Source organism: Aplidium turbinatum, chromosome 1 (assembly GCF_918807975.1).
Source record: "Aplidium turbinatum chromosome 1, kaAplTurb1.1, whole genome shotgun sequence".
NCBI classification, from domain to species: domain Eukaryota; kingdom Metazoa; phylum Chordata; class Ascidiacea; order Aplousobranchia; family Polyclinidae; genus Aplidium; species Aplidium turbinatum.
This window is the reverse complement of record NC_137472.1, coordinates 10,709,902-10,737,616: the sequence shown is the minus strand read 5'-3', so window position 1 is coordinate 10,737,616 and position 27,715 is coordinate 10,709,902. Positions and strand designations below refer to the sequence as shown.

General features: G+C 39.9%; 1 protein-coding gene across 4 annotated transcripts in view; it reads right to left on the bottom strand.

Annotated features, from left to right (window-relative positions):
- Positions 1–24,447, bottom strand: part of LOC145770117 (importin subunit beta-1-like) — a 30,052-nt gene extending 5,605 nt beyond the window's left edge. For 3 of the 4 annotated variants that reach the window (XR_014289133.1, XM_082581703.1, XM_082581711.1), the window contains exons 1-15: positions 24,190–24,447; positions 16,561–16,700; positions 13,670–13,771; positions 11,242–11,442; positions 10,502–10,654; positions 6,768–6,827; positions 6,342–6,431; positions 5,883–5,993; positions 5,497–5,598; positions 3,223–3,321; positions 2,632–2,834; positions 2,062–2,176; positions 1,432–1,556; positions 842–989; positions 203–311 (exon numbers count right to left, since the gene is read on the bottom strand). Coding sequence is in view for 3 of the 4 variants with exons in the window: in XM_082581703.1 (XP_082437829.1) it covers positions 203–311; positions 842–989; positions 1,432–1,556; positions 2,062–2,176; positions 2,632–2,834; positions 3,223–3,321; positions 5,497–5,598; positions 5,883–5,993; positions 6,342–6,431; positions 6,768–6,827; positions 10,502–10,654; positions 11,242–11,442; positions 13,670–13,771; positions 16,561–16,700; positions 24,190–24,232 (1,801 nt within the window). In the remaining variant the exon portion in view is untranslated. Of the gene's footprint in view, positions 1–202; positions 312–841; positions 990–1,431; positions 1,557–2,061; positions 2,177–2,631; positions 2,835–3,222; positions 3,322–5,496; positions 5,599–5,882; positions 5,994–6,341; positions 6,432–6,767; positions 6,828–10,501; positions 10,655–11,241; positions 11,443–13,669; positions 13,772–16,560; positions 16,701–17,403; positions 17,687–24,189 lie in introns of those variants that run through there. The other variant, XM_082581719.1, reaches the window with a different exon arrangement.
- Positions 24,448–27,715: the final 3,268 nt, after the last annotated feature.

Below are 27,715 nucleotides of genomic sequence, written 5' to 3'. Positions count from 1 at the left end.
CTTCCACAAATATGCGGTGACGCAACTGTGTATGTGTTATGTAACAGGACATTTCCTTATGCAAAGATTAAAATGCACTTTTTCAGTATTTCACGTAGCGAATTCTTCTTCCTAAGCTTAATTAATACTGGTAGTTCCACATATTTGTAGAGACTTTAGTTTAAACCAATGCACGGTCACCTAGTAAACTTCAACAACTCACTCAGCACGTGGGCTTTCTTGACTTTCTTCAAGACACTTTGCAAAGTAGCACATAGAAGGGATTGTATGGCGTTGAAATGTAATCGGTCGCTCGATGATCGGATGTGGGACTGAGGTGGAAACACATTCTCGTTAACTCCGCAATATACACAGAACCAAGTAACACAACTGAATTCAGCAGATTTACTACATTATAACATACAATACTGTATGTTATTTTCATATTACGTATTTTTATATTGGGATCACGAAAATTCAAAGCCGATGATTCAAAGACGAAGGGTTAAGGTTAGGGTTAGTATTAGTGTTATTATCTTTATCGTAAATAAAGTAACTATCGGCTTTGAATTGGCCGCTTTGAATTGTCAGCTTTGAATTGACACATAACCTTCTATATTATCATTGTATTTGATCTATTTACACACAATTGTGCTTGGCGCATTCTTGTGTTTTGATGCAAGTCGGGACCGGAGCGACAGCCAGATAAACAAAGATATCCGAAGCTGGGGCCGAAACAGGGTCATCTTTATGCATGCTCCAAAACCCTGGTCAAACGGTCTGGTTTACTAACTGAGGATCGGCTTTACAGGCCAGCTTGTTTCACCACAATTCAACCGTATTTGACGTAAAACCAACGCACTTCCATCATAATCATGGCGTGGATCCTTCCCATCACCACAGTGGTGGTCTTCAGTACGGTCTCATAGCAATTCTTGGGGCTGCACTTGATGAACTCCATTATGGCTTCATAGGCGGCTGTGCGGAGATTGTTGTGATGGCCGTCACTCCTGAGAATGTCGGAAACGACAATTAGTCGCGAACAAACAAATGGTTGACGTCTGAAGTAGTCGCGTCTAAATGTCGCGGACTTGGAAATAATGAGAACAAGACGCCCACCGCATTCAGGCGATCGTCACGGGTCAGAAAACTGATCAAGCGTGACTTCAAAGTGATGTCATAATTTATGGAAAAATACTTGTTTGCAGTATTTTGGTAGCAAAACTGTACGTGATAAGAATCACAATTGTAGTGTCTGACAAGATGAATTGTAAGGAACCAAATCTCTTCGTTGACAATTTTTTGAACTCTTGAGTGCCGATGGTAGGGCAGAGTGTAACAACATAAAACACAAAGATGGCTTTACAACTCTACAACACCTTCATCTACTGACGCGGCGCAATCACTGAAGGATCAGTGCTCTACTCATCGTGCATGGATAACTCAACCCACCTATCGGTAATGTGAAGAAGCTTTTCCACAATCTTCTCGTACATGGAAGTCATAGCGGAGATGACTGGTTCATTCAGAAGAGAGTCTGGGATGCGATAGGCGGAACTGGCCAGCGATGAAAACGCCTGAAAATGGAAGCAAATAAATACTAATATAATATTTCTATTTGAACAAGATTACTTGCTGATGAAGCCACACTTGTGTGGCGAAAGCTCTAATCAACTTGAAATTGTTTTGCTATTTTGAAAAATAAATATATTGGTTTGAATTTCTTTTTGGTTCCATGAAACAAAACAACAAAAGGTCACACGTTTGGAATTAGGATCAGGTATAAAAATTACAGATACATTCTCGCAAGGCCCAGACACACGTGAAAGGAAAAGAGGTAACACCCAGCTACCGCTGTAACAGTGACAAAGTAGTTATTTCTTTCTGAAGATGTAGTTATTGAGTTTGTTTTGCATACGAGGTTGACCGTTTCACAGTGGACATGGTAAGAATTATTTGAAAGGAACACTAACGATGAAATTTGGATTGTGAATATGAAAAGTTACCTAAAACCTAAAAGTTTAGGCGGAAAAGGCTTTCACAATGTACTGAAAAACTTAATGAAGAATCTGGATCACTTACCGAGCACATGTGAGCTGCGGCGCGTGGCTCATGATCCAAACACTCCACCATGACATGGAGGAGGGGTGACAAGGTATCCACCTTCAAGACAGCACTGGGGACCAGTTCACATATTCTGAAAGCAATGTACTTTAGGTAGAAAAAATACAGAGCCCGAAACGCAGAAACTAAGCTCATGTTAGTAGAGGTGTTCCGAAAAACAAATTGTCCCCATCATCAGAGTTACTAATTCAGTGAAATGCATCCACTGTAGCAAACCTTTCGATTGGCAGCACTGATAACAAAACCATTCTTCGTTTGCTAACATGAGTTTGGTTTCAACATTTGTTGTTGTAGTTTTCTTGGTTGACGAAGCAGTGCAAACATTTTGGTCAAAAAATCTGCCACTTAACGTTCTCACGTTTCATAAATCCAAGAGAAAAGGAACATATACATTATACAATTATACATGTAAGCAAATAAACGCATTTTCAACAGTTTAAGTATTCTGTTTCTATGGAAACCAGCTCAGACAGTTTTATGAACGAGGGCAAAATTAGTAATGGCTAATAATGCAAGAAAACCGTCTACCTTCCTATAGCCCAAGCACTTGAATCACGCACAGCAACATGGCTATCCTTGAGCATGGCAACAAGGGATGGCAGGAGCCTAGACACAATGTCGCCAAGGCTGTCTTTGCTAGGGACGTCCAGTACAGAGCCGAAGGTCATAATCGCGGCGTCTCTGTAGCGCCACTCGCTGTTTGACACGTTTGAGAAAACGAATGGGAGAGCCTGCGAGAGGATGATCATGTCAATGGAACGGCGTGTTGATCTTATGTGACAATTGATCACGGCTAACTTGGCGCAGGGGCATCTCACACCAAGACTATTAAGATGCAAAATCGAGCATATCTTGCATTGTGCATGTATTTTATCAGTGTTGGATTCCTGACTGCCATTCACTGGTCACAACGTTGTCCCAGTCTATTATGACGGCCTAAACTAAGCTGAAGGCATTTGTTTTATTATATGAAGGCTTACGGTTTACGGTATAGATTTAAATGGATACACAATTACACATAATACAGCTTTGGGTCTACCTTTCAGCTTGTTTAATTATTATAAATTCATACATTCGAGAACAAAATATCACAGTGTTTGACTTGAAGCATCAACGCACCTGAGAAAGGACGTCATCACCACACAAAATGGTGAAGAAGGACATACACACACTGGCAGCTTTGGCAGGGTTCCAGTCGTCATCGGTGGGAACTTCTTCCTGAGTGGTGGTTAAATTGTAAAGGGTTAAGTACTGATTTCTACATAAGTATATACAGTAGGGTGTCCTATTTTTGGGTTTATACTTTAAATTTTTTTATCTCACCTTTCATGTGGTGCCCTATTGGTGAGAAAATTGCAGATGTACAATTTTTGCTCAATATCTCAATTTTTAAAGGGGTTTTCAATTGATCTGAATTTCTGAAACATTTTTTACCAAAAAAAACTTGGATACCCCTCTACATATAATTTTTTACTTCATTTTTTTTTTCAAAGTCTTTTATCTTTCTTACTCTATAATATTTTAAGTGGGAGCACCAGAGCAGTTATCAAAATTTTGTGTTTTACAGGTTATAAAAAAAGTCAGTCTGTTTCATAAAAAAGTGTTACCATTTGCTTTTTTAATTTCATCAACTGCACCAAATTAGTATAAAATTTGAGTATTGAACAAATAAATATTAACTGCACAATGGTACACAAATCGATGTGTATCAATAAATTTAATTGATCGTAAAATACTCACATTTGGCATTAATTTGGTGTAACTGCTCAAAATTTGATCAAATTGAAAAAGCAAATGGCAACACTGTTTTTAGTGTAACATGCCAGCTTATCATGCTTATTTATAACACGCTATTAATAGCGTTTCGTGTTTCACAAAATTTTGATGATTGCTACCAATTAAAGTATGATAGAGTAAGAAGAACAGAAGACACGGAAAAAAATTTGAGGTAAAAAAATAAATGTAGAGGAGTCTTCAAGTCACTTTTTTGGTAAAAAAATGTTTCAGATCAATTGAGGACCCCTTTAAATATTGAAATATTGAGTTACAATTGTATATCTGCAGTTTTCTCACCTACAGTATAGGCACAACATGAAAGGTGGGAGCAAAAAATTTGAAACATTAACCTAAAACTGGGACACTCTGCTAATACAGCATCATTGTCTAGCTTTTCTGCTCGAAGACAACCAAGCTGCCACTTTGCAAGACGTTTGAAGATGAAAAGTAGCCACTCTACAAATTGAAAAATGGCCCATTTCGGAGAGGCCTATTCGAAGAAATCCCAATTCGGAGACAGCCTTTGTAGAAGAAAACAGATTCGGTGATTTCTTGAATCCAGCGACTGCTTCTTTTTATTTAGAGAATTTGTTGGGATCATTTGGGTAAGCGGTTTTTGTGTTTACCTTCCAATACCAACGCAAACGAAAAAGTTAATGTTTCAGTGAGGTAGATGTACATAAGCTGATATCTTGCGGCTTTGGCGATATCTAGCAATTTTAATTGAGACTTTTTCCCTGAAACTTTATTTGATTAACCTCTATTATAAGCTAATTCCTTTGAATAAACAGATAGGGTTGTGAGATTTTAGAAATCTCCGAATGAGGCTGTCTCCGAATTGGGACTTCTCCGAATCGGATTTCCCGAATGGTACTAGTAGCAGACTGCAAAAATTGCGGCGGAGAAACAACTGTATGCCACTGTGTGAAAAATCACAGTAAGAAATTCGATCAGGCAAACATCAATTCAATATATATACCAATAAAAAAATGACTTTGGAACTGGAAAGTTTTCTCAGTAAACGAATTTCTTCATTTGTTTTCATACTAGCGCTCCGCTCTTTAAATGAGATACAAATACAGTACAAGAATACTGTAGTATAATTAGAGTAGAGTGGTTACTTTTTTTAACCATAAACAGACATAGCTGAGCAACACCATGGCAATACTTACTACTTAGCAATGTAACAACCAAAAAAGAAAATAAACAAAACGTTTTCGGCTACGCATATAGCCCTTATCAAGCCTAAAAGAAAATATTGCATTGCATAAGAAGTATTAAAGAAACATAGAGTATAACTAAAAATACAGGAATAAGCTTCAAATATAAGCTTCGATCCGAAATCCTCAACCCGACATTTTTTCAGTCGACTACCCAACTATACCCTGGGATAAAGACACAAAAAACTGGATATTTGAAACATAAAGTGAGTCAGTGGAGTTAAAACTTCATCATAAAAGAACCAACTCAGGTAAAAAATAACATAAATTTACAATCAAACAACGTCAACTGCGTGCAATGTTATTTAAGATGGTTAAACGTTTAAAGCAAGTGACTAGAATACAAAACAAACAGATGTTTTTACTCTACTGTTATGCCAGACCAAAAGCTTCATACCTGCCTCGTAAGTATGTTGGTCAGAATCGAGAAGAGATATTGCAATGCTCCTTTAGCGTAGAATTTACTTGTGTTTGATGGTAAACTGCCGATCTCTGAAGCCTGAATGAAATCCATAAAGTCAATCGAAATGAATAAAAAATACTTTTGAACTCGAACTGATGTACTTTGGCATCTACACTTGTGAGTGCGGTACGTGGTGTGGGCTGTGGATCCTCTATTGAAATGGAAGATTTTACGACGAAACACAGAATCTGAACAAACCTTCCTAGAACATCCCTTATCAAAAATATTAACGAAGGTCAAAGGTTATCTTCATATGAGTCAACTATATCTCGTATTCAACTTCAAGCAATAAGAATTTCAGGAATTGAAAGACAACTTACTTCTCTTAGATCTTCAGCCAACTCCATTTCTTCCTCGCAGACATTAGTCCAGAACTCGATGCCTTGCATGCATACGTCATCGTCCTCCGACCGCATGGCCGCCATTGTAATCTGCGACAAATGTTGAATTGTGACGTCATACAAGCCAGATGAAGGGTTGCAAAAGATCTTGAATTCGGTGCTTCTCTTGCGCGTGCAGTGTCCCGATAGTTCCAGTTTTGCAACACTCGCTACTTAACTTTGGATAACCTCTTGGTCAACTGCGTAAGCCTTGAAATTTGAAAGAGCCTTGGTACAAAGTTCAATTATTGCCACACTCTCTGATTCAGCATGCTTAATTTTAAACAGACAAAAAACTAGATCACAAAACTTCTCGAGAAAAGTAACTTTAAATTTAAGTTTCATTAAGACAATGATTAAAGATGTCAGATACCACTTTCTATTGGTGGAGACACTCACCGAAAACAAAGCTGGCCCCATGTAAGCTTCCATGTGCTGGTAATAGAGGGATACTATCTTCACTAGACACTGCAAGGACACTACCCTCACCTGAATGGAAACATTGTTTTTTAGAGTGAAGAATGAGAATAAATTGTAGGCATGCCAAGGATGTATATAACATTATGCATTCCAATAGCCACATCTATAAAGCACGGTCTATGTTGCAAATGTATAACTCCACATCTATGTAAGGCCTGTGCTGCAGAACAGACTTCCCAGTCTGGGATAAGGATTCGCCCAATCTTTTCGATTTTAGCATTTTGTTTTTTATATATATCATAATTCCTTAAATGTACAAATTTCTAATGCATATTATGCAAGTTGTGTTTTTTCTCAAGCTTTTTTCTGAACCACACCATAACTTGCACCTGAACCTCACCTTACCTTTGCATCTTCTGATTGGCTTGACTCACACAAAACTTGCATTATAACATTTCGTTCAACCTGAAAAGTATTTAATCAAGTTGTTATGAAATGTTATTCACACAAAGTATATACAACTCAACATTGAAAAGACTAAATAGCCTAGCTTATTGCTGATAACAAAATCACACAAAGTGTGTTATAAGAAACTTAGGACTTGCAAAGAGTTGAAACTCTAGATATTTCATATTTAGTATCTGGTTATGAGATGATAAATTTTTGTTCTTGTAGAATTATTATGTTTATTCCATAATTTCTATCAGAATTTAACTTGGCATGCTGGATTGATGACCTTTTTAAACAGAGATCAGGTAAATAAAGTAAATCCTACAACAAAGGGGGAAAGAATTTTGAAATTTAACTGCTGAACTTAAAATGTCAGTGGAAAGACTTCTTCTTCGTCGTATGAGCTGTTCTTCCGGACTATATGTTTGGGCATGATGTCATCAGCCACTCGACAGTCTCGTCATCCAGGGCCTTCAGTCCAAGCGTTCCATGTGGTGGTTGATGGATTGGGCAGTCATGGACGACATGATCTGCTGTTTGGTCTGTGGCGCCACACTCGCATCCCGGTGAGGGAGCCAGACCCCATCTGCACATGTCTGAACGAAAGCGACCGACGCCGGTTCGTAGGCGGTTAAGCCGGACCCACGCAAGTCTTGCGAGGGACATTCCCGGAGGGTGGGGATCGACGTCGGGTAGGAAATCACGGAGTCGGGAGGTGTTGTTTTGCCACTCCATGTTCCATGTGTAGTTCGTCCAGTGTGCCGCACTTATTCCAAGATCTTCAACGTTGTTCAGAAGCTGTCGTGCGGCGGGCACAAATGGGCGTCTTGATTTCAGTCGCTGCTGTCCTCCAGGTAGGCGCTGGAGTGTACTGTGGAGGAGGTGGTCGGGGTCCAGTGCGCGACGAGCAAGGGAAATCATGGCTCCTTTACGGCGAAGCTCAGCAGGTTGGATGCCTGCAAGGATGGGGAGGCAGTCCGTTGGAGTGGGACGCAGGCATCCAGTCACAGTGCGTAGTGCGTCATTGATGGCGGTGTCAATGTGGCGGGTGTGAGAGCTGCGGCACCACACTGGTGCGCAGTACTCAGCGGTAGAATGGACGAGGGCCAAGGTAGCTGTGCGAAGGGTTTTCGCATCAGCTCCCCAGCCGGAACCCGCCAGCCGCCTCAAAAGTGCAACGCGCGCAGATAGTTTTTTGCGCAGTGACTCCAGGTGTCGTCGGTACGTGAGTGACCTGTCCAGGGTTACGCCGAGGTAGGTAGGTTCGGCGCAGTAGGGGAGGTGTTCGTCATCGGTGGTAACGTTGATCTCACGTTTTGCTTCCTTGTTGTTTAAATGGAAGGCCGCCGACACTGTCTTTGCCTTGCTGAGCTGTAGCTTCCATTTCTGGAGATATGTTGATATAGTTGACATGTCCTGGCTTAGGTTCCTCTCCATTGACTGCCAATCTCCGGCTGGATGCAGGAGAGCCAGATCGTCTGCATAAGCATACTTCCTGGAGATGGTGTCAGGCAGGTCGTAGATGTAAGTGTTAAAGAGGAGGGGAGCCAGGACAGAGCCCTGTGGGACGCCGTTCCTGAGTCGACGAAGTCTACTTCGTCGGCCGCTACCGGTGGAAAGGGTAAAACTGCGGTTTTGCACAAGTTCCATAATCATATGGACCATGTGCCTGTCAGGAAGGAGACGGAGTAGTTTGCAGGTAAGGCCGCTGTGCCATACAGTGTCGTAGGCAGCCGTGAGATCGACAAACACGGCGCCAGCCTTCTTTTTTGCCGAGAAGCTGTCCTCGATGTCTTGGGTCATCAGAGTGACCTGGTCTACGGTTGATCTTCCGTGGCGAAAGCCGGCTTGTTCCCGAGGGAGCTGAGGGTCTATTATCGGTTCGACACGGGCGTAGATAAGTCTCTCGAGTATCTTGAAGGGGATACAGAGCAGAGAGATGGGGCGGTAGCTCTTCGGATCCCCTGGGGGCTTCTTCGGCTTTGGGACTGCAACCACTAGGGCTCTTCTCCAGATTCTTGGGATGCGCAGGTGACGCAAACAGCAGGAAAGGAAGTCTTTTAACCAGGACCTCATAGAGGGGGCAGCTTGGAGTATTAGTTCCGGGCATAGGTGGTCAAGGCCCGGGGATTTGCCTGGCTTTAGGTGCTGGAGGGCGGAGGCAAATTCTTCTGGGGTAAACTCACCAGAGATGTTGCCCTCGACAGGTGTTGGGACCTTCCAGAGGTCCGTCATTTCCTTGAGGACGGACTTGTCTGATTCACGGTCTCTCGTTTTGTGCACTCCATTTTTCACAAGTTGTGAGGCGATGGAATTTGCTGAGATGGGGCATTGGCGACGAGGGGCACGTGATCTGCCAGTGAGGTTGTTGAGTGTACTCCATGCTGTGCGGCTGGAGTGCGTGAAGTCGATTGAGTCTATGGCTTCTGTCCAGCGCTTCTTCCTCTTTAAATCCAGTCTTGCCAGCAGGGCTGTTGCTGAGTTGGTGGTGGCGGTGCCCTGGGGGGAACTGAGGAAGTCGCGGTAGAGCCTGTCGCACTCCACATCCCAGCAAGGTATGTAGTTTTTCCGTCGACCTCGCGGGATGGAGTCTTTTGCCGCAGATATGATTGCATCACAGAAGTCCTGGTACGCTTCATCCACTTTGATGGTGTGTGGGGATGGGAGGTACTGCGTAGCTTCGTTTGTGAGGAAGCTGTAGTATTCCCAATCGGCCTTTCTGAAGTTCCATCGCTTGACAGGCTTGCTCGGAATAGGTGTGGCGAGCAAGGGGGCCGTGATTAGCGAGGGTCGGTGTTGAGACCTTGGGAACTTCTCTAGCACACGTCTGTCCGGCTGGCGGTCATCACTTGCGAAAGCCAGGTCTGGGTTCGTGCCAGTGTTCCAACGACCGGAGTGGAAGCTCGGTGCGCCCTTGGGATCGTATAAGAGGGCTAGGTTGTTGTTGGTTGCCCAAGCGGCCAGACTTTCTCCGTCGTTGTTGATGGAGTTGTAGCCCCAGTCAGTGTGGTGGCAGTTAAAATCGCCAGCGTAGAGGCTAGGGTGGGGGAACACTGGGATGGCTGTTGATGTTATCCGCGAAGGTGGGGGCTTGTAGACATTGACGATGTTGTAGCCTGCTACATCTACACAAAGCCACTCGATCTCCGATTGAGCTTGGGATTGGTCAACCAAGGACCAGCTCAGCCGGTCATGGACAAACGTGGCGAGGCCGTGTTTCCTGCTGCATGTTGCGCCTGCGAGTGTGAAGTTGGTTATTACCAACTTATCCACAGATGTACAGTGAGTCTCCTGGAGGAGGATGATGAGGGCTTGATGCTTGGTGGCCAGGTGCTCGATGATGTTGAGCTTGCTGGCCGTGATGCCCTCGGTGTTCAGCTGCAGTACGGTGGGTCGTCGGTACTTTTCGACAGTGCAAGCACCGCCGTGCCTTGAAAAGGGCATTTCCCTACCCACCCTGCGCTGAACAGTCTCATTAGCTCTTGTTTGACAAGCTTCGTTTCGTATACGTATATTGTATAATTTCGTATGTTACTGACGGGGGGGACCACGTGAAGGTGCTTGTCTTCCTCCATCCAGTGGAAAGACTGAAAACAATCATTACATTTTACTACACGTAGCACATACAACACACAACGTGTGTGACACACAACGCACACTATGACAACATACTACAAAGTGGGACTAACTTCATTCTTAAAGTTGTTTTTTGAAAATTCGAGTGAGTTTAACATTGCATTGGCTGCAGCAAGCTTGACATGCATGCTGGCCTCTTCCTTACGTAGTCCGTAGACGATTGCAGTTAGTATCTCATTGGAATGGGGGGCCAAGTGATTATGTTCCTAAGCAAAAGAAACACAGGTCAATGCATCGGCAGATAAAAAAGTGTTACGGCTACACAAAATATATATTAAAGTTTTGAAAAGCACAGAGGCTTGATGCACCAAATGATTGTGTATAAGCTGGTTATGAAATGAAAAAGAGGTCAGAACATTCTGGCATGCCGACTTGGTGCAAGACAATTAACCGCGTTTGACTTGTCGCAAGGAGTTTTCACTGCAAAATTATGTGGTGCAAAATCTCTTTTACCCCTTAAGGATATCTTGCCTCAAGCTTTTATTTTTGCTGTGGATGCTGGCGTTGGGCTACATCACAACTTTTTTCACTGGACACTTTTTGTGATATAAAAGGTATCCCTTTATTTTTAATTTAAACATTTCAGCATGATGTTTTTCAACCTCTGTCATTTAAATTGATAAAGTTGAGGTGCAGAGTTTTTTAGTCAAATCTAAGCCCCAAGATGATTGTTAATGGCTAATCACAATGAAAAAATCAGTTTGAATGGCAGCCTTGGCAGGCTAGGTATTTGTAACATAAAAAAAATTAATCAGCAAATTGCCAGTCAAATATTTGTATAAAAATTTCTAACCATGTCAGAACAAATGTATCCAATAGTTTCTATGGTGGATTCTCTCAACAGTTCAGAGCTTTCAGTGGATGTGACATTTACCACAAGCCTTGGCATTAAGTCTTCCCATTGATGGAGTGTTATTTCAGCACATGCAACGCTTGCAATGACTTGCGCAACAGACGAAGGACGATTGGTTTCTGTGCCAAGTGATTGCAAAACCTGCATAGATTTGCACAAGTTACGATTTTTATAACAAGCCGTTTTCAAATGGCTGTATATTAAAATACAAATGCATGTTGAAGACCTCATAATAAGGTTAGTAATTAAGTTACAATTACATTGGCAGTTCTAAAAATGTTTAATGCTTGTTATGGGCAGGTCATATAGCAAGACATTAGGACAACAGATGGACTAACAAACTGACAACTTGGACGGACACCTTGGAAAAATAAACGCAAATGAGGAAAGCCAAAATGAGATGGAGATGATATTGACAAAGAATGTGGAACAACAAACTGATACATAAAAGCACAGGATTGACTGGATTGGCAAGAAAAGGAGAAGGTCTTCACTCAGCAGTGGGCTACCACAGGTTGAAAACGATGATAATTATTGCACATTCTAAGAAGTTTATTAAGACATTTGACTAAAATGATTCTTGCAGTAAGCTAAAAAACAGATGAAACCAAGCAACCACACGGCATTTAACATATAATAATATATTAAACTGAACATAAACTATCTACGAAGTTCCAAAAAAAATAACTGATTTTATATTTACATTGAAATAAATACCGCACCCGCAGGTGCTTCTTATTTGCTTAACGTCTTTTCTTAATTCATCATTTATGATGCGTGTTTGCCTCGCGGAATTAACCGCTATGTGATGTGCCTTTCTCCTCTGCTTTGCCGTTTCATTCTTATGCATTTCGTTTTCAATTTAGTGTGAAGATCAGTTATTTATTTCAATGTAGATGTAAAATCAGTTACTTTTTCGTTACTTGAAAAGGGCTAACATGTGTATGGCCGAAAACGTTCGTAGATAGTTTATGTTCAGTTTAATATATTATGTTAAATGCCGTGTGGTTGCTTGGTTTCAGGGCCGTAGCAATAAAGAACGTGACCCCCTCTGAACATAAGTCCGGGGCCCCTTACAACACAGAAACTGGAATGCGGTTTTATTTTACACAACATGCAGGGTTTGTATTATGTAGGCTTATACACAGTAAAGAGCACAGTTCCGCTAAACGCTAATTAGCGAAGCTAACGCCTTGGTTAACGGATTAGCATTTTCGCTAATATTTAGAAAGTTTAGCGGACTCGTCAGCGAAAGTGAATTTATTGGAAATCCGCTGATTGCTTTGTTGAAAGCACAACTGTGTATACAATATACATAGGTCTACAGTGACAGTGTGTGGGCTAGGCTACATGTATTCCATACATGTACCACATGTATTCCATAATTATGAAAAGCGCTTCTTTCGAGCCTTGTTCTGCGCAAATTGTTCAATGCGTCATAGTCCAGGGATCTGGCAATCTTGTTTTTGACGGAAATAATTGCAACAGCAGAAAGCCTGTCATTTGTCATGGTTGAGCGCAGGATATTCTTGATCAGTTTCATTCTGCTGAAGGTCCTTTCATCACTGGCGACAGTAACTGGTGTGGTCAGAAGAATTCTGACGCAATGCAAAGATTCGGATATATCTCCTGAAGGCTGTTCTTGTATATGTAGCGTAGCTTACGTTAAAAAATTGCTTGCCGTGACAAGTCCTCTCTCTTTCTCGATGACATAAATAAAACGATTCAATTCCATTATTAGTTCGTTGACATCATTGTCACCAATTTTTCTTTTAAAATTTTTGCAGTGATTCTCCAGTTCATTTTCTCTGAGACACTTCTTCAGGCTGCTAGCTTTGTATAGAAATCCAAACAACTTGTAGGCTACCAACCACTCTACAAGTTGGTCAAAGTGCGAACAAACGGAAGATATGGCCTGATCAGTGAGAACAAGAAAAAATTGCAATTTGAATTTTTCTTCCGCAGAAAGACAACTCAAATCATCAGCACATTAGTATTTAAACATTCTCTTCCTACGGCCCACTGTGTTTTTTGGAAACACTTGCTCAATACCAATAAGCTCTGTTATTTCGCGTGCATTTGTGACCACGGAGTTATATCCTGTATTTTGATAGTGTTCCAAAACATCGGTTGAGGGGCCGTTATTCTTTGCGGGGCCCTCTCTGGTCGGAGGGCGGTTGCTACGCCTCTGCTTGGTTTCATCTGTTTATGGTTGAAGAAAGTCACCTCTTTACCAAAATTGCAAGCTAAAAAAGTTTACAGAGCATTGGAATAAAAAAACAGTACAAACCAATTGGGACACACTGTTTAATGTCTTTTCTGTTGATAATTCATGAAGAAATTAATCAATCAAATGTAGGTTACTCACCAAATGACGAATAACAGTTCGGTATTTCTCCTCAAGAGCCAACCACCTAATCTGGTATTGGTGCCTCAGAGAAACATTTCTCGAAGTTAGATGATTTTTCATCTGTGAAGTAAACAAAAAATGAGAATTGATAATAAACCAGCAATGCTGCTGTTGTATTGAGAAAATTGTTTAATACTCAATGATCTTATTTTATAAAATCAAAAATTATCTACAAAGATCATGAAACATTTTTTTAAGGCAGTGGCTAATGGCTATTTGACCGGCTCCGGTCTTTTAATCTGAAACACTATTTGACCGGTCATGATGTATTCTTTGTTCTCTTTTTCTTTCAAAGCAAAAGACGAGAGAAGAAAAAAGTGCCTAGGTAAGTTCTAAATTCAACAGTTTTATTCAACTGAGTCCGTGGCTTGTGCAATCTTTCTGTGGCCGGTGTTCCCGAGGGAGGGTCTGCTACTATTCGGTGAGTCCGATTCGGTGAGTCTGATTCGGTGAGTTACTAACTTCTAACCCCTAACCCAAACCCCTAACCCCTAAAACGGCAATGATAGTTAGGCTATGGTACCCGATAATTTAAAAAAAAAATTGAAAAAATCCCCCGTTAAGGGATCGGACTCACCGAATCGGACTAACCGAATCGGACTCACCGAATCGGACTCACCGAAACGGGCCATTCCGCCGAGGGAATGAGTTTGATACTACCCAGAAGGGCTTTTTTTAAACTAAATCTTCTCCCGAAGTGACTCAATTGTTGGCTGCTGCATTTTTGTGGTCAATTTTTAATTCGAGTAGCTTTTTTATGTCTTTTCAAATATAAGTAATCAGGGTTCGACCTTAACTTTTTTTTGCACTGGCCAACCGGACCAGTGGCTCACCATTTGCATTGGTCTGCACGAGATAGCACTGGTCCCTCCCGTACAACAAGATTGTCGTGGGAAGCACGAGGCCAACCCAGGGAAAACCACCTTAAAACGACAATAATGAATGGTGGCAATAACATGGAAATATATATACAATGGCAATAACAGTAACAACAGTTCATCTAGGCAAGACATTCAATCTACGTTGAGTCTTTAATGATGGGTCATAATCGGAATCTGATGACGGGGTCATAATCAGAATCCGATGTGTGTTTGTCTGGCCTTGTAAACACATAGCCAGTGTCAGGCCTTCTTTACCTCACAGATGAATCGTTTGCCAGCCATAGATGTATGGCAGGTTTTGGGTCAAAACTAGGCTACCAGAGCTCATGTGTTGTTGCGATTACCCTTTTTCTTATGATTTAACACCGTCACGTGATGTTGCGATTGCCTTTTTCTTATGATTTAACATGCACAGATCACTTGTTTTGTTGTTTTAAGAGAAGAGCAAACTAGAACCACGCATTTTAAATGATCAAACGACATAATACGATGATATTTTCGCACTGGACAGTCGGACCAGTGCGAAACGATTCCTACTGGTCGGCGGGGAACTCGCACTAGACATTGGCCAGAGGACCAGTACTAAGATCGAACCCTGGTAATAAAGTTAGAGTATTTTTAATTTGCTGGAATTTGAGAATTTCTCTGGGTAATTTTCCGTTCGTCATAAGAGGATATGACCGTGTTTGCCGAACGACACATTACATTTCTGCTCTCAACAAGTTAGTTTGGTGGCTGTAAAAAGTGACAATACTTCTTTAAAAAAAATGGTTTCATCAATGTTCAGTTAACTTTTAGGCAGTGTTTTTTAGCAGGCAATTTTAACCATTTTTTTAAAAGAAGTATTGTACCGGTATATAACTTTTTACGGCCACCAAACTAACTTGTTAAGAGCAAAAATGTAATGCGTTGTTCGGCAAACACGGTTACATCCTCTTATGACGAACGGAAAATTACCCAGAGAAATTCTCAAATTCCAGCATATTAAAAATACTCTAATTTTATTATATATTTGAGAAGACATAATAAAGCTACTCGAATTAAAAATTGACCACAAAAATGCAGCCTAACGATTGAGTTCACTTTGGATCAAAATTTAGTTAAAAAAATCGCTTTGGGGTAGTTTCAAACTCATTCACTAGCGAACAACGGCCAGAGAAAGATTGCACGCATCACCAACTCAGTTGAATAAAATTGTCGAATTTAGAACTTATATAGGCACTTTTTTCATCTCTTCTCGTCTTTTGAAAGAGAAAAAAGAATACGTCATTAGGGTCTGCTACTATTCGGTGAGTCCGATTCGGTGAGTCTGATTCGGTGAGTTCCTAACTTCTAACCCCTAACCTTAACTCCTAACCCCTAACCCTAAAACGGCAATGATAATTAGGCTACGGTACCCGATAATTTAAAAAAAAAATTGAAAAAATCCCCCGTTAAGGGATCGGACTCACCGAATCGGACTCACCGAATCGGACTCACCGAAACGGGCCATTCCGACGTCATTACCGGTCAAATAGTGTTTCAGATTAAGAGACCGGAGCCGATCAAAAAGCCAAGTCTGCCTTTTATTAAATTTCGTCTGTTGAGAGAATAGTATATATATGCTGTACATACAGTACACAGTAACCTACAATTATAAACACACAATAGAAAATCGATTTCATAGAGATAACATTGAAAAAGAACAAGTCTGTGCATCAACTGAATTTTGCATTCTGAGAATTGAGAAGTATATAATCATGAAAACAGTTTCTCATAGAATTGTTAGCCTATGCAGTTAAAGAAGATCTGCATGGCTTGAATGACAGACCAAAAATTGACTATCTCTTAGCAGCTCATCTGTGCAATTCAAAAAATTTCGATGTTATCGAATATGACTTCTTTCATTTTCATAAGAATTTCTTGAACATGAAACTGCTTTAGCCTATAAATAAAGTTAAACACTGTATGACCAGTAGCCTAATGAACCTGTAATGCAGAAGCTCTTCGAGTGACAGGATCCAAACTAGTGTTTGCCAGCACAGTACAAAGACCCATAAGAAACTCAGCAAAGTTTGTACGAGCAGCTTGCTCCAAATATTCTTGAGCATCTTTCAGCTCTTTCTCATCTAAAAAACAAACCATTTTTGAAACAGTTAAATGGAGTTGGTAATAGTTTGAGATGTTGTTGAAATTTTGAGATATTTAGCTTATATATAATGCAATTAATCGACAATTGTACAATAAGAGATAAAACGTACGGTACATAGGCGTCATTTTAGGGGTGCAAAGGGTGCTTGAGCACCCCAAAATGAAAATCTGAGGTAACAACATAAATGCGAGAGCACCCCTGGGCCCTGGTTTGCATAAAAAATACACCGATTCAAATGGAAATTTGCATTGCTAAATAACGTTTTTTTTTCTTTCTTTAAAGTCATTTCACCAAAGCGCAATATTTTCAGTGTTTTACATTTGTGGGTGGCATGCAGCGCCACACATATCAAAGGCAGACATGATTGTACTATTGCGTAACAATTAAGCACAAACACGCGCATTGCGTCAAGAAGTGCCGTTCCCGAGAAAACAATTTGTCTGGCTCTGGCTGGAAAATCGATTGGTTTACCGCCGATGCAATATGTAACGGCGAAGCGACAGGGGTTTATTTGTGACGCTGCGTGAACGCAAACAGTGCTGCGTGAACGCAAACAGTGGTTCGCTTGTTGCAAACGTGACGGTGATGTTGTGACAGTGAATACGCTACGTCAGAAATTCATTGCACACCCGTCAATGGTCGATATAATGCCAAATATATATGCAGCTTTGGTAACTTACATTATTATGCCGACTTCTTCCTGTGAAGCCGAACGTTCCTTTTCGTTATTACGACGCTTGAAGACCTACCTTCGCAGCACTCAAACGCAACAACGACTGAACAATTTGGCCGTTATAGGTAGTCATCGCGAATTGGCGGGGGAAATTAAACATGGAAGAACTTGTCACGGAGTTTGTTTTCAAGACAACGATCCACAGAAACAAATTTGGATGTGATTAATTTATAGCAAGCCGCAATATAAGGCAGACGTGAACAAATTAAAGTCGAATATATTTCAATATTCAACGTAAGATCACTTTCGCCTCGCATGTAATACTTGTTTTCATTTCTATCTGATCGTTTGACATATATACTGCTGCAGTCTATTCGATTACACATACGACAAAATTATCTTCTTTTATGTTGATTCGACGTTTCATGACGTAAGCTAAACATGGTTTAATTTACTATTAGATTGAGTCATTTGTTTTAACATTTTCCATCGGTCAGGTTTTCAATTGATTAGCTTATATTGACAATTTTCATAAGATAACTTAGAGCAGTGCTCTTCAACCGGTGTGCACGGTGCACCCTAGGGCTAGGGTGCACCAAAATATGCATGGGGTGCACCAGTACGAAAAGGTATACACGGGTGCATCACAAACTTGTCACACTAAACAGATACTTTTTACAAAAACTTTTTGTGAGCAAAAATGAACCATTAATATTTGACTTTCAGGATATTAGAAAAAAGATGTAGGTTCAAGTCATTTTGCAGCAACTGAAGGACTATATATATTGACTGTGTATTTATAGACCGCAATGCTACTACAATCCTCTGTGTTTTTTTAAATGTTGATGTCTAATTTGATTTTTGTTTTTTAGGTATAATATTATTATTTAGTTAACTATTTTGTCTGTGATGTCTCTATTCAAATATTTTACGAAAACTTCAACTTTTGTATCAACGAGCGAGGGTAGTGTCTTTCAGCAAAACGAAGGCAGTGCAAGGCATGAAGATAGCCAAAGCTGTGCAACGGAAACTGAAACTCCTCTGACGTCTATTGCCTGCAAAGGCGGGAGAAATGTGAAACGCAAAAGTCAAACAGTGTCCACGCCAAAACGAAGAAGATGGAATGAGGATTATGTGAAGTACGGTTTCCATCTTTCAACAGATGATAAACATAATCAGTATCCATCGGCTAGTTGTCTGTTTTGTGCAGTCAAGTATGTCAACTGCAATCTTGTTTCTTCCAAACTCGAGCTGCATATTCATAAACAACATCCTGAACACCAGTACAAGTCCAAGGAGTTTTTTGAGTCACAGTTATCATCAATTCGTAAGCAACAAAGATCCTTTGAATTGCAAATGATAGGCAAACAGAGTAAAGACATTGTGTTAGCTTCGTTCAAGATGGCTCATGTTGTTCTTAAAAGCAAACGTCCTTATACAGAGCTAGAATCAGTAGTATTACCATGTCTTAAAGTAGCAGCAGATTTGATTCATGGTGGTAAAGAAGCAGTTGATAGAGTTTCAAAAATTTCTCTGTCTGATACCACAGTTTATCGCCGATGTCAAAGTATATCAACAGACTTGGAGGATCAGTTATACAAAAGTTGAAGGAAGCGCCTTCGTTTGCCATCCAGTTAGACGAAACAACTGATATATATATCTTCAGAAGCTCAACTCATTGTGTTTTGTAGATTTGCTGATATTTCACATAAAACAATTACAGAGCATTACTTATTCTGTAAACCGTTGGGAGTGAATGCAACCGCCAATTCTATTTTTGAGAAATTGGATGATTATATGAAGAAGAAAGGACTCAGTTGGGAAAAATGTAAATCAGTTACCACTGATGGTGCAGCTGCAATGACAGGATCCATCAACGATGTTGTAACAAAAATAAAAGAATTTTCTCCTGAATGCGTTGGTGTTCATTGCATCTTACATCGTGAAGCTCTTGTCGCAAAGAAAATGAAAAGAGGAGATAAAGAAAAAAATATTGGCGAAAATGATGCCGGTGCCACTTTTGCAGAGGTAATTCAGGAAGTTGTTGGTATTGTTAACTATATTCGAAGCCGAGCAAAAAACGCAGGATGTTCACTAAGTTGTGTGCACAAATGGACGCGTCATTCATAGAATTGCTCTTGCACACGGAGGTACGGTGGCTCTCCAGAGGCAAAGTTCTTAGCCGTATCTTTCTGCTTAGAGAAGAATTGTGAGTTTTTTTGACAGAGGAACATAACCAACAAGCTAGCAAATTTCGTGACAATTTTTGGTTGGCAAAAGTTGCGTATATGGCTTCCATTTTTGAACACCTCAATAAACTTAATCTGAATTTGCAGGGGAAGAAAGGGGATATTTTTGAAAGCATGTCCAAAGTCAATGCTATAAAGAAGAAACTACCACTGTGGCAGAACTGAGTTGCATCATACAATTTCTCTGATTTTCCGCTTTTCCACGACTTCATAGAAGAACATGGAAGCAATTGTCAAGAGCAACTGTTGCCACTTATTCATGCCCATCTTAATTTGTTGCAAGAAAACTTTGAGAAATATTTCAATGCTGAACAGAATGCCACACTTAATGCCAGTTCTTGGATATTACAACCTTTCATTTATGACGGGCCTACTACAGAAATTGAAGATTTGATTGATCTCCAATCGGATTTTGGTATGAAAGTATTATTTAAAAAGACACCATACACTGACTTTTGGGTGCACCTGTTAAATGTGCCAGAATAAGCCTACAGAAGCATAGCAGAAAGAGCAATTTCCGTACTTATTCAAATGCCAACAACGTATTTATGCGAAAGCGGCTCTTCTTGTTTGTGTGAAATCAAATCTCAAAAGAGAAATTCAATCACACACATCGATCCATTGATGAGGGGGGCAATTGAAAAAGATATCATACCTCGGTTTGAGTTGTTAGTTCATAATGTGCAACAACAAAACAGTCATTAAATAATGATTTTTTATATCGCTTTTACCTCAGTTTACCTTTTAAGTAAACAGGGTGCATGAGTTCGTCACAACAACTTTAAGGGTTCACCAAACCAAAAAAGGTTGAAGAGCACTGACTTAGAGCACCCCTAATTTCGTCAAATTAAAAAAAAAAATTACGCCAATGGTACGGTATGTACCGTCAACCGGGGCAACTTTGTTCAGTTTTCAAGGTTTTCGGTTTCTAATTTCCTCTGAACAAAATTTAAAAAAGTGTTGCCATGCTAAACGTAACATTACAGGTCCCACCTATCTAAGAAAAAATTTTGCGTTCGTCGTCCTAGTGACATAACGGCACAATTTCTAGTTTTCTACTGAACAAAGTTACCCCTATCGTTGGGGCAACTTTGATCACTAACTTGAAACCTCTAGGTGAACAAAGTAACCTGCCTTTTGAGGCAACTTTGTTCGTTGCATCAGAAAATAGAAACCTGTACATTATTTAGAAATGCGTAAGGGACTACTGTGATCACTATAGAATAGTTGGATGATAATTTTAAGGCAATAAAAGGGTTGGGTAGGGGTACTAGCAACTACCATTGTTGCATGTGATATTACATCATTAAAATATCTATTTTACTTGTAACTTTATTTGCAGTTGCTGCCAATCTTTGAGATAATATCTTCTTGGTGATCGAAGAATGGCAAAGAATTGTTGGAAAGATGATGTAGGCCAACCGGTATCTCTGGAGCAACGCGAAGAAGGGAAACAAGAAGCATCACTTTCTTTTTATTTACTTAATGATATTATTGTTGTTTTCAATAAAATCGATATGATGGAATTAAATTAACTTAGAAATAAATAAAAGAAATGCGTAGGCTACGTGCGGAGCGTGACATTCTAACATAGAAATAACATTTGCGATATGCAGCGGTATGCGTGATAGCGTATGTTTTGTAACGGTACGGTTCATCATTGCAAACGCATATTGCAATGCTTTCCTATCACGACGTGAGGTATACAGGGGTACCATATAGCCTATCACTTGAAAAGAGTGGAAGTGGACTGACTTCAGCCTACCCTAGCATAGGCTACATAGCGATTAAGCCCATGAACGATGACAGGTAGAGCACAGCACCGCAGAGGGAGAGCTCCTCTTAGCCTATTCGGACCTCGTTACCTTAATTGAATGAGTTCAATAACTGAAGAAAGCAGCCTTTTTAATGTATTTTTAATGCTTTTGTTTTAACAAAAGCATTTTATCAATCAACAAAAGCATTCAACAAAATCAACAAAAGCATTAAAAAAAACATTTTAATGAAATGCAATCAATAAAAATTAAGTAGTCTACAAAACACAACATATTAAGATCAACAGTTGATCATCAAGTCCACAGAAAACTGGTTCATATAATGTCCCTCTAACATTTTTCACATTGGAACTCCGTTCCTTCAATATCATACGAATAGTAATCTTGAGTTTCATAATCGATACCAGAACACTGAAGATGGTACTGTTTGTGACAAACATCACAAACGATCCAACGGTCGTCTCCATCTTCTTCCCATGCTTTATTGCAGCTGTTGCACACCCATTCTTCCTCATGTGTATCAGTAGATACTTCATGGTTGAGTGAAGTAGGAGTATCACGGGTTGGCAACGATACAATCCTTCTTCCAGGCACAATCTTTTTTCCTCGTTTGCGAGTTTTTTCAGTCGGTTGTTGGTTCAAGCCACAGTGAGTCTGCAGTAGACTAAGTACAGACTCATTCAAAGCAGATGAAGTACCTTCACCACCAGGATCTCTGGTTGCTGAGGTTGAAGGTAACCTTTTCAGCACCTGGTTACGATCCAGTGGACATATTCCACATGCACGAAATCCAGCAACAAGATTTGATGATGAAATAGTTTGATACAGACGTTTGAGCAATCCTGGAAACTGTGCTTTCGGAATGGTTCCCTTGGAACGTGTTTCGCTTCTCCATTGGTCGAGAATTCGACGCCAAGATCTTTTAATTGGAGCAAATGCCGCCACGTCCAATGGTTGGCATAAATGTGTCGAATTTGCTGGCATGGTCACAAAGATGATATTATTTTTTAGAGATTCATTTATCACCAGCGTAGAGAAATGCGACGGCAAGTTGTCCCCTATCAATAGTATCGGACTTGATGCACGATCTCCATTGCAAACGTTTGGAACAAACACTTTCATAAACCATTCCTCGAAAGTTCGAGAATCGAACCAACCACTTTTTGTTGCTTCATATACTGTTCCAGAAGGGCCGCCCACGGTCCAGTTTGTATACAGGTTTAGAGCTTTATATACGACCATGGGCGGCAGGTAAGAACCTTTGCCATTGCCACAAAACATCACGCTGATGCATTGCTTGGAATGCTCCACCTTTCTTTCCACTCTTCTCAACCCTCTACGTACAATCACTTTTTTTGAACCTGGATTGTCGCTTATGTTTGTTTCGTCGTAATTATAGCAATTTTCCGGTGGAATTCCTTCTATAGTGTTCTCCAGGCTATCGAAATAGTTGTTGATGGTGTCCGTTGAGATTTCTGCTCTGTTACTTTTCACATTATCGGCAATGCGTTTGGTTAAACCATGTGTTTTTATGAAGTTGTTCAGCCAATCACTTCCTGGCAGATTATCTTTGAAGACTTTATCTGTAACACCACGACGATCTAAATACCCTTTAATAAGCAAGGGAATATCGGACCCGGTCAGTGGAACTTTCCATATTGTTAGACAATTTATAGACTCCAAAATCTGCGCTGTACATTCGGGAGAGAGTCTAAGTGGGCGTCCAATCTTTCCCGAATGAAGTCCTTTTACTTTGTGGCGCAAAGTTCCAAATGGTATCTTATACTGTTTTGCTGCTTTTCGAATCGACATCTTGTTAGTTTTGACGTCATTCAGAGCAGCTTGCAATGCGTCTTCTGTATATCCGGTGCAGTAGTTCCTGCTACCGGCTTTCCTCTTGTAGCATCGAACCATTTTCAAAGCAAAAGTACCGTAATCGATTATAGTCTATATACACTCCTGAAAATAAAAATAAACTTAAAAATGAAGCTTATACCTGAGCGTTACACAGATTTATCTCACTAAATTTTGATTCTCTTTAGTATGAAAACTGAAAAGTTTGAATGCTCATCAGGACAATTATCGTTTCTAGCACTAGTTGCATCCTTCATCTGATGAAAGTGAAACGCACCATGGCAGAAAGTTGCTTCATCAACATTGCAATGTACTCAACCGGAACAATGGAAATCTATTACCAAAAGCTTATAAATCGTTATTATCTTGACAGGCAGGCTGCATGCCTATTTGAACACAGTTGGAAACGTTATTGTAATTTAATTTTCGTCTCGAATTTATATTTATTGGAAGTTTTTACGTAATTTAACGTCGAAAATAACCGCTCACACATCTTGGCCAATCTTTAAAATAATGTGTGTTTCATTTTTTCTTGCGTTTCACCGCACTGCGGTATATAACTTTGTAAATTTTATTTTGTGTGTTAATCGCTGAGGATGCGCATTGTCAAGGTGGACGAAACGTCAGTAAAGCAATAAATCAACCTGCTTATTGTCTCTTTAGTATACCATTATGTTTTAGTCTCTGTTTTTGATGTCTATTTAATTTTCCATTATGTTGTCATATATGAACAAACTTACCCCAATAGAACAAAGTTACCCCGCAGAACAAAGTTGCCCCGGTTGACGGTAGTACGTTAACCAAAAAACTTGCCAAACATACACATGGTAGGCTAATTACTTTACTACTAAAATATATCTCAAGTCAAAAAATTGCAAAAATCTTGCAATAGGCTTTCAAACATTTATTTCTTACTTGGTGAAACTGTTTGCTGTAATATGGAAACCAAAGAAGGCATCTTTTAATACTCTTTCCGTTACAAACACCAAGGCCAAGAATCTTGTAGATAAAAGCAAGGCTTTCTTGAAGAAAGTTCCAAAGTTCTTTTTGCTAACCACGGACCACCAAAATTACGGATACTTTTTACAGAAGCAAAACCAAAAAAGAAAACATCACTTCAAACCTGACCTGATAACACACTGAACGAATTTTAGGAGTTTAGGACTCTTGTCAATGAATCAATCAACACCAATCATGCGTAACGTAACTCGTCATGCTCAAAAGGCTTCAGCAATAAACACAGTGGTTCCAGAGCCAGTGGCTCTGGTGGTTCCTTCATCACGGACCATGGGCAAGAATGATTGAGTCTGCCGACATAAATATATCAATTTTTGTGCCTAAATTTTACTTGATTTTCTCAAAATAAAAATCCATTTACGATCTCTTAACACTTTGTACATCTCCATAGAATAAAAGGCTGAATTATTTTCTCAAAAGAATGGGGTTTAAGAAGTGTTATTTCTAATAACTAATTTTATCTTCACTTCAACTGCCTTGTTGGTTTTGTATCTTCATCCTCGGACTAACAAAACCTTAAAGGGGTATTAAAGGAAAAACCTGACTTGGCGATTTTCCACGTTCTTTGTGTTTAACATGCTACCATAAAACGATTTTCAATAAAATTTTGCCCCATTGCGGTCTGACCACCATTGTGCGCGTGCTTTTGTCAGAGCTTTCAAAACGAGATTGACCTGAGCAACGAAGCGTGCGACTGTAAAGAACGTCATAAAGTCTACGTCATAAAGTCTAGCAATCAACCGATCACGCAATAATTGTTACTGCGGGCGATTTGACTGTAGGCTATGTATGTATTTACATCAAAACAGCACATTTTAACATCAAAACAGCAGACAGTTTGCTCAAAACATCAGATTGGTAACGTGGCTTTTGTTATTGCTGGACTTTATGACGTATTCTTGAGCTGTGTTTGCACGTTTTGGTCATTTTGAAAAAAATGAAAATAAATGAAACACTGGACTTTGGGCCTTGCCAGCGCCATTGAAAACAAATTTTTTTGGGTAATTGTTTTTGAAATGTATTCTTGAATGTTCAGTTTACTCATTTTAATGCTTAATTCCGGTTTGAAATTTTCCTTTAGTATGCCTTTAATAAGTTATTTCTGGCAGTTTCGCATGCTTGTAGAGGCTTTTGACGCAGTGCCGGTTACCGAGGTTGGCCGAGAAGCGAACCAGCGACGCATGATCTTGAGTCGAGAGCGTATCCACTAAGCTAGGAAGTAGGAAGCGATCCAGCGACGCGTGATTTTGAGTTGAGAGCGTAACCACTAAGCTAAAAGTGCAAATGTTGCCTCACATTGCTTTGCATAAGGGTTCCAAACTCTTTCCCAAGGGGGCCATATTTGATATTGCAGAATTGCCTGCGGCCAACAGTTTTGTCTGAGAAATTGCTGTTTTCATTATTTATAAAAATACAACATGCACTTGTATCATGTCTGTACGTCTGCGAGCCAAAAAAACACATTGTGGAACAACAGGCGCGGGCCATGCAAAAACGTATTGTGAGCCGGACTTTAGGCATACCAAACTTAACCTAAATACCATAAATAGCCTGCGGAATTATTTTGTATTTGAAAAAACCCTCAAAATATGCGTGTTGAACTCATGGCCAGGCCCGGATTTAGGGGGGGGAGGAGAGGGTGCAGGTGCCCTGGGCCCCCTTTGAAAGGGGGCCCCCCGACGTGGAAAAAATGTGATTTTGTGTTGTTTTTTTTTTCTTTTAGCCTTTGAAGTTTCTACAAAATGCTGTGCGGTGCAAGATTAATGCTATTGTAGAAGTAGTTTTTCGCGCCTATTTTTTTTGCACGGGGGGCCTCCCGAGTCCCGATTGGTCACAGCGGTAAACCATAATCTCTTCGTGAGAAAATTGTAACATAAAGTTCCCGGATCCGTTCGTCTGTATGTAATGACCGAAAAATAAACACTCTTTTGAAACGTCTATTCAAAAATGTATTCCTGTAAAAATTAGCCCACGGCTATCGAAAATGGGACGCAACACCGTACGCCTCTAAAAACTGTCACTACAATACAGATTACTTAGATAAAAGACAAAAAATTTGTCCAGTTAGCAAGCACCAAGCAAACAGTTAAACTTGCGACTGACTTCCAACAAACAATTTTACGAATGACTAGAATAATTTGCGATATCTCAAACGCACGTAGACAGTAACTGTGACGCAATAATGAAAGACAATTATGAAGTCATTCAAACAGGTGTTTAAGCGGCTAATGCAATATTTCATCAGGTCTTACGACCGATGGTGCAATATTTGAACATTTTCTAGCTATTTCCATGACGTAAGATGCCAGCTAGGTTAAGTAGACCATAACGGTTTTATATGACGTTTGATTTGGTGAATAATTGTCGGGAACACCGATGTAAAAGTGCTCCGGGCCCCCCATCAGTTAAATCCGGCTCTGCTCATGGCATTTTGTTTTTTTGCATATTGATGTGTTTTTTGAAAGCAAGAACTGCTATTTTATCGTATCGCATTTTTAATTGAAAAATATTTTCTTGGACCTAAATACTTTTAAAAAATGAATGACAGCTGGAATTAACAGCTACGAAAGCAACTCATTTTCTTGCATCAGGGAAAAAATAAAGCCGTGGTTAGCAATTTTTTCAATTTCAATTTTTATTTTTCTTTGTCGGAAAACAACAGCAATGATAAAGTTACAAATAGTGAACGGGAACAAAACCAACAAAAGGAAAAGGTGGAAAAACTACAAAAGTTTAAAACGTGCATGCGATGCAGATTTAAAGGTTACGTACACGAAAGTAAATTAAGCATGGCCACCAAACCTAACAGTTTGAAGTAGATGAATTAGTTGGGAGAACCACTTGGCTCCACATACCTTAAGCAACTGGAGGTGTGCCAGTTGATGAAACCATGCGGGGACGACTGAACCTTACAACTAATATAAAAAAGGAAAATCAACAACACGAGCATTTAAGAATAAACAATAAACATACGGCATATTATTACATATTATAATACAAAATACTATGTACAGTATATCGTTTTAAGTAAAATGAAGTGTTCGCAGCAACGACAGTGGTGTGATGTTAAATAGGAATTGATAACTGATGGGTACAGGAATTTAGACTAATTAACTTATTATTCGAGCATGATAATCATGAATGATGAAAAATGTAGTGAAGATGATATGAAAATGGTCTTGATGGCATGCGGGTGACTTCGATGTCGGAGCGGGATGGAGTTTCTTCGGAGCTTTTTGAAATGAATTTCCAACCAAACTGCTGGAGAGTTATACAGCTTCATTGTTGAAGTACTCTTGTCAAACAAATCTACACAACACAGTAACAGAGAGTTATAAGGTTCTGTGAACAAGTATATTATATGTAGTTCGGCTAATTAAAGACGTATTGCATTGGTAACATATTAGCATCTAATAGCAGCCTA